The sequence below is a fragment of the Sebastes fasciatus genome, chromosome 15 (genome assembly GCF_043250625.1).
Source record: "Sebastes fasciatus isolate fSebFas1 chromosome 15, fSebFas1.pri, whole genome shotgun sequence".
NCBI lineage: Eukaryota > Metazoa > Chordata > Actinopteri > Perciformes > Sebastidae > Sebastes > Sebastes fasciatus.
The window spans coordinates 16,043,133-16,050,134 of NC_133809.1; the positions used below are offsets into that span (position 1 = coordinate 16,043,133).

Here is a 7,002-nt window from a genome sequence, read left to right on the forward strand (position 1 = left end):
TAGCTCCTGTTTCATTGTTACTGCTATAACTGAACAATATTTCACAGTAAATAATTTTAACAAAACTTTTTTTTTAGCAGTAAATTCACTTTTGAATGTGATCCTCAGCTAATCTACCCCGGCCAATCTGGCTGAGCAACACAAGCACTGCATTCTCGTCTCTGATTGGATGCCACTGAAGCATGAAGAATTTGCATATAGCAGACTGGAGCACACACACGCCTCTGCACCCACAGGAGTGTAAATAATCCAGCAGAGAACAGGTGTGTCATTGTTGCTCTTTCCTTCAGACTGAGTCCTTGTGGCCTGGTACGTACAGAAGACATTGTATGCATGTTTTAAAGTGTACTTTAATATGTTAATAACTGCATGTGAAATAATTTCAAAGTCTTAGTTCAACTATGTTTTAATTGTACTGCAAACTTCCCTGTAATTCTGTGTTTTCTCTTCAAAGGTTTGAGTATAACTAACTGTTTCTTCTGCTTCTGTCTGTTATTTTCAGGACTACAGGCTCTGCTCTTAAGTAATGAGATGGAGAAATCTGAAAAAGTACCAGAACTAAAAGTGTTTTCCACCACAAATAAGACTGAAAATACCCCTAGACTTTTAAACCCTGGTATCACAGTAAACCAAATTTTTCATGCTGATCCACATCATGCTAGATTCATACCGACCTGTTGCATGGATGCAGATTATTTCTGCCAAAATAGATCATGTAGAGTTGGAAATGTGAGCAAAGAGTTTAGGAGTCAGCCAGCTCGTGATGCACAGCATGTAGAGCTGATGCAGCAAGGAGACAGAGGAGCAACTCCTGCCAGGATAAATCTCCATCATCGCCCTCGTCCTGCAGAAACCAGGGAGGGTGATACAAGAGCAGAGTGCTGCTGTAAGGACTGTGGACCTAACTGGTGTGGAACTACAGATCATGCAAGCAGAGACACAACTAGGTGACGATTAAGAAATCAGTCAAAGAAAGGGGATAATTTTAATATTATTTTATTTATTTATTTATTATTATTATTTTAAATTACTTATTCTTCTGTTTTTTTCTGGTCCTTTCCTCTTTTTTTTTTATTCTTTTTTCTTTTTTTTTTGTCTTTGTTTGGTATATGTTTCATTTATGTTGCTATCGGATTTATTTATATGTATAAATGTAATTCTTTATGAAATTAACTCTGCTTATTTAATGGTGCAGTAATATTGTTATAGGGATGGGAGGGTATAATTTGTTTATACAATTAATTATTAGATTTTGTACAGAATACCAATAAAAGACTTTGAGCAAAAAAAAGAAAGGGGATAATTTGTAGTCGTCTCAAGGTATATTTGGGATATTATAATTCTATCTTTTTTATTTTCAGGGGTGAGGATGAATACAATTCTCAGACTCGGAGTGATGAAGAGGATCTTGAGCCTCCCTTACCGCTAAGATCTGATGATGAGTGGCAACATTACAGACCCCTTCTACCTCCTCACCACTACATGGACAACTATGGTAAGAAAAATTCTATTTAAGTATATTTCATTAATTTTTCACTGAAAGGGGCAAAAATGGTAAATATGCAGTCCACTTGAAGAAGAAGACAAAAAGAAGATGATGCCCTTAGAAAGTATTTTGATCTTTTACTTAAGTAAAAGTAGCAATACAACAGTGTACAAATACTCGATTACAAGTAAAAGTCCAGAATTGAAAATCCAACAAAAGTACAGATTATCTGCTAAATGTACTTACAGTATTAAAAGTATGCATCATGCATCAGAATGTCCCCTTTCAGAATTGCATTATTATTGGATTATTATTACCGATGTAAAAACGTGTAAGCAACACTTCAGTGTTGTAGTTAATCGAGGTAAAGCAGATATTTCAATCATGTATTTCAATCTACAATAATGCTGTGATATTGTGTGTTTTTTTTTTCATATAAATGGGAAAAGCATAATGTTTCACTCCAAACTATTGTAGTACCAGAAAGTGCTGGGAGTGCTCACGTAAAATACAAGTACCTCAAATTGTTTAGTACTTGAGTGAATGCTTAGTTACTTTCCACCACTGTCATTAGCAGCAGTTGTTTTGTTATTATTATCTAAATAAAAACGTAATTCTAATTTTGCTGACAAGTCTATATGTATTTGAGCTGACAACCTCCTTCTTTCTAGCCCGACTTATTTAGGCATTTTCTGCCTTCATCATGTGCTTAATCTATATCCACAGATCTTCATCATACTATGGATGTCAGGTATTATCCCTCTGCAGGAGAAGCCCAGTACAACCTCAGTCCAGTGAACAGATACCCTCCTCAGCCACGTCACCACTCTGCTCCCTGCCACCACAGAAGACCCTGGGATGACTCCCAAAACTGGTACAAACATAAAGATGTTTGAGCAACTAGGTGCACTCTTTTTGTAACCTTACCCAGTATTGCACAAAGCTCCTCCAAGCTCACTGTTTATGTTTGTGAAAAATGCAGTAAACCAGGTGCTGCAACTACTTTGCATATTACCCAGACCCATCACATGTCAGCACGAGTCAATTGATGAGTCTTTTGTTTATTTTTCTTTCTCACTGCTTCAGGCTCCGACGTAATGGTAACTTCATGAATGACAGCGTGGCTCAGGGAAGTGTCTCGGTAAACGTGCCTCACTTCTCCGTCCCTCCCCTGGAGGGTGTGTCACAGGTCAGCGTGATGAACCTGAGCTCAGCAGGAGCAGAGGCGTCTGTCTCACATCCACAGGAGAAAAGAAGAACCATCAGTCTGCCTGATGAGTGCAGTGAGTCACTTTTATTTATGTCAATAAAATCATAGTATGTCATTAAAAAAGTCATAGTATAGCATGTCGAAAAAAAGGTCATAGTATAGTATGCCATAAAAAAGTCATAATATAGTATGCCATAAATAAGTCATAGTATAGTGCGTCATAAAAAATGTCATTAAAATGTCATAATATGGTATGCAATTAAAAAAATCTGAAAAACGTCACAGTATAGTATGCCATAAAACTGTAATAAAAAGTCATTGTATAGTATGTCAGAAAAGTCATAATATTTCATTAAAAAAGTCATGTCGAAAAAAAGGTCATAGTATAATAGGCCATAAAAAAGTTATAGTATAGTGCATCATAAAAAATGTTATTAAAGTCATAATATGGTATGCATTTTAAAAAATCATAAAAACGTCATAGTATAGAATGCCATAAAAAAGTCATAATATAGTATGCCATAAATAAGTCATAGTATAGTATGCCATAAATAAGTCATAATATAGTGCGTCATAAAAAATCTCATTAAAATGTCATAATATGGTATGCAATTAAAAAAATCAGAAAAACGTCACAGTATAGTATGCCATAAAACTGTAATAAAAAGTCATTGTATAGTATGTCAGAAAAGTCATATTTCATTAAAAAAGTCATGTCGAAAAAAAGGTCATAGTATAATAGGCCATAAAAAAGTTAGAGTATAGTGCATCATAAAAAATGTTATTAAAGTCATAATATGGTATGCAATTAAAAAAATCATAAAAACGTCATAGTATAGAATGCCATAAAAAAGTCATAATATAGTGAGTCATAACATTTTTTATTAGAAAGTCATAGTATAGTATGCCATAAAAAAGTCATGGTGTAATGGGTTTAGGTTTAGGTTTATTTTCTCAAATTTGATTATGTGCTTTACATAGCAGTCAAATGTTTATAGTAGTCAGATGTTTATGTTTACCTTTGTTCATTTTTGTTGTCCTTGTTTTAGCCGTATGTTTATTTCTGTGTATGTACACTTAGAGCAACAAAATACCAGAGTCAGATTCCTTCTATATGTATACACACTTAACTTGGCAATTGAAGCTGATTCTGATTCTGATTCTTCACTTGTCATGAAGAAATACATTTTGCATGATCTTACTAAAGTTTAGATTTTGAATTGTTGTTGACAGTTTCAGAGTTGTTTGTGAGGCGGTAGTTTGCTGTGTTATATTAGATTGCATAAATTGTAAGGTGTTTCTTGTACAGTAAATCAGTAGGCTATATGGAAAAAATGACAAAGGACACCTTCAAAACGTACCAGTATGGTCTCAACCAAAAATTTATAAATTTTAACTCAAATTCATATTCAGTTTAGCTAAGATAGTATGTATGCAGCGCTCTTCTGTTGCAAGGCATTACAGCATATAGGTGTTTATATTTTTCAGCATACAGGTGTTTCTATTTAACTAATAAGAATTAATTCTGTGATTAATTTGGGTTTTATGATCTCTTCTCTTCTCAGGAAACGTTTTCATAACTTATTCTTCGGACCTTTCTTCAGAGATAGTCCCCTTTGTAGACTTCCTTACAAAGAAAGGTTTTCGACCAGCTGTAAGCAACTATTTCTTAATTTAAAAGTCAGATTAAAAAAGAAAACAACAACAGTTCACTTACAGTCCTGGATTTAAATTCACAGATTGACATATTTGACAACCCCATCAGACGCATGGATATTAACGAGTGGAAGGACAGTTACCTGAAAGATGTAAGTTTTAACCATATTTAAAACCTGATTTTATCAGAATTTATGTACATTTTTGTATCGCTCTTGTTATATTGTCACATAAACTCTTTGTAAGTAGTATTACCAGATAATCACTAATGACTTAGAAGACAAAATCTGACTAAATGTGACTTTGTACTTGAATATTCCATGTTTTGTGTCTTTGAAACTTTTGTGTTAAAGTTGTGTTTTCAGGCAGTGAATGTGTCTTAAAGGTGTGTTTTTTTCGAAACAGCCATCGACCCTGATTATCATCGCCATCAGTCCAAAGTATAAGGCAGACATTGAAGGATCTGTAGTGGATAACCATGGTCTACACACTAAATATATTCACTCCATGGTGAGAATGTATTTTTTAGAATGAGACATAATTCTGAGAAGAATTTATAATAAATAAGTAAATAATAATAATAATAATGATTCTAATTTTGCCAGATGCAGAATGAATTCATCCAGCAAGGCAGCTTGAATTTCAGATTCATACCACTTCTCTTCTTCAATGCGTCCCAGGTCAGAAAGCATTTTTGTTTAATAATAAATAGCTGTTACTCACCCATAAGCCCTTCTCTACTACACAAAAAACATGTATATGCACACTCCTTGCAGAAGGACATCCCATGTTGGCTTCAGAACACTCATGTTTACCGCTGGCCACGAGACACTAAGGATTTGTTACTGAGGCTGCTCAGGGAGGAAAGATACGTTCCTCCTCCTGTTCCTCTGGAGCTCACCCTCATCATCAGGCCTGTCACCCTCAGTGCTGCAGCTACACTGTAAAGACACACCTGTACCCTGGTTCATGCGTGTGTATAATAATTTGTTTCTAGCTGATTTTATTTTGAGTTTGTGCAGCTTGTGTATTTTACAATCTCAGAATGAATCCACTCTAAGTAAATAACAGTTGATGTTGTATCGAATGTACAGTTGTTTTCCAGATGTTTCAATAAAGTTTTTTGTCTATATAGTATTGTGTAGTATGTGGAAAAATGTCATGAAAAAAGTCATAGTATTGCATAGAGTGGCTGTGGCTCAGAGGATAGAGCAGGTCATCCGCCAATCGGAAGGTCGGTGGTTTGATCCCCGGCTGCTCCGGTCACATGTCGATGTGTCCTTGAGCAAGACACTTAACCCCAAAGTGCTCCCGAAGGCACAGCCATCGGTGTGTAAATGAGTATTCAGATTAGATCCTGATGGGCAAACTTGGCACCATGCTTGGCAGCCTCTACCATCAGCGTATGAATGTATGGGTGAATTCTGACATGTAGTGAAAAAGCCCTATATACTGTAAATGTAAGTCCATTTAAAATCCATTTTCAATGCCGAAAGGTTTCACCAAAAAAGTGATAGTGTATATAAATATCTTTTAAAAAATTCATAGTATAGCAAAACATTTCATGAAAAAATTCATAGTATAGCCTGTCGAAAAATTTCTTGAAATTTTTCGACAGGCTATATTATGACTTTTTTCATGAAAATTTTCAACATGCTATACTATGAATTTTTTTCATGAAATTTTTCGACAGGCTATACTATGACTTTTTTTCATGAAATTTTTCGCCATACTATACTATGACTTTTTTTTAGGAAATTTTGACATGTTATACCAAGACTTTTTTCGTCAACATTTTTCGCCATACTAAACTGACTGAATTCATGACATTTGCAAACTTGCTCCGCTATGGAGCTATGAAATGACATTTACATACTAGTATGTCTAAAAAAATTAAAAAAATCCTTAATGGAAAAAATTCATATTATAGCATGTCGAAGATTTTGATGATAAAAGTCACAGTATAGTTTGTTAAAAACTTTCATGAAAAAGGTCATTGTATAGTATGTCGATAATTTTTAGCAAAATTGTATAACATGTCGAAAAACTTCATGAAAACGGTCATAGTCGAAATTTTTTTATTAAAGTATGTAATTTCATAGTTTCAAAGCATAGTCAGTTTACAAATGTCTTGAAAAAGTCCTAGTATAGCATGTTGAAAAATGTCTTGAAAAAAAGTCATACTATAGCATGCCGAAAAATTTATGAAAAAAGTCATAATATAGCATGTTGAAAATTTTCATAAAAAAGTCATAGTATAGCATGGCGAAATGTTTTTTGAAAAAAAGTAATAGTATAGCATGTCCAAAAATTTCATTAAAAAAGTAATTGTATAGTATGTCTAAAAACTTCATGAAAAACGTCATACTGCAGCATATTGAAAATTTCGATCAAAAAAAGTCAAAGTAAAGCATGTCGGAAAATTTCATGAAGAAAGTCATAGTATTGCATTTTGAAAAATGTTGATGAAAAAAGTCATATAGCATGTCGAAAATTTCATGGAAAAAGTCATAGTCTAATATGTCAAACACTTTCATGAAGAAAAGTCATATTAAAGTATGTTGAAAAATGTCATTAAAAAAAAGTCATAGTGTAGTAAGTCGAAAAATTTAATGAGAAAAAGTCAAAGTATAGTATGTCAAAAAATCCA

At 33.8% G+C, this 7,002-nt stretch overlaps 1 protein-coding gene across 1 annotated transcript; it reads left to right on the plus strand.

Annotated features, from left to right (window-relative positions):
- The first annotated feature begins 127 nt into the window (after positions 1-127).
- On the plus strand, positions 128-5,958 carry LOC141783415 (uncharacterized). The gene is made up of 10 exons (XM_074660703.1): positions 128-263; positions 503-947; positions 1,362-1,495; positions 2,213-2,360; positions 2,573-2,769; positions 4,262-4,350; positions 4,436-4,504; positions 4,758-4,862; positions 4,958-5,032; positions 5,129-5,958. The coding sequence occupies exons 2-10, from the start codon at positions 532-534 to the stop codon at positions 5,297-5,299; spliced, it is 1,404 nt and encodes a 467-aa protein (XP_074516804.1). The 5' UTR covers positions 128-263; positions 503-531; the 3' UTR covers positions 5,300-5,958.
- Positions 5,959-7,002: the final 1,044 nt, after the last annotated feature.

Excerpts from the sequence above, each read along its gene's own strand:
- LOC141783415 (XM_074660703.1), top strand. The coding sequence starts at position 532 with ATGGAGAAATCTGAAAAAGTACCAGAACTAAAAGTGTTTTCCACCACA. Across the intron at positions 2,361-2,572 it reads TGGGATGACTCCCAAAACTG|GCTCCGACGTAATGGTAACT; the intron begins GTACAAACATAA and ends TCACTGCTTCAG. Across the intron at positions 2,770-4,261 it reads CAGTCTGCCTGATGAGTGCA|GAAACGTTTTCATAACTTAT; the intron begins GTGAGTCACTTT and ends TTCTCTTCTCAG.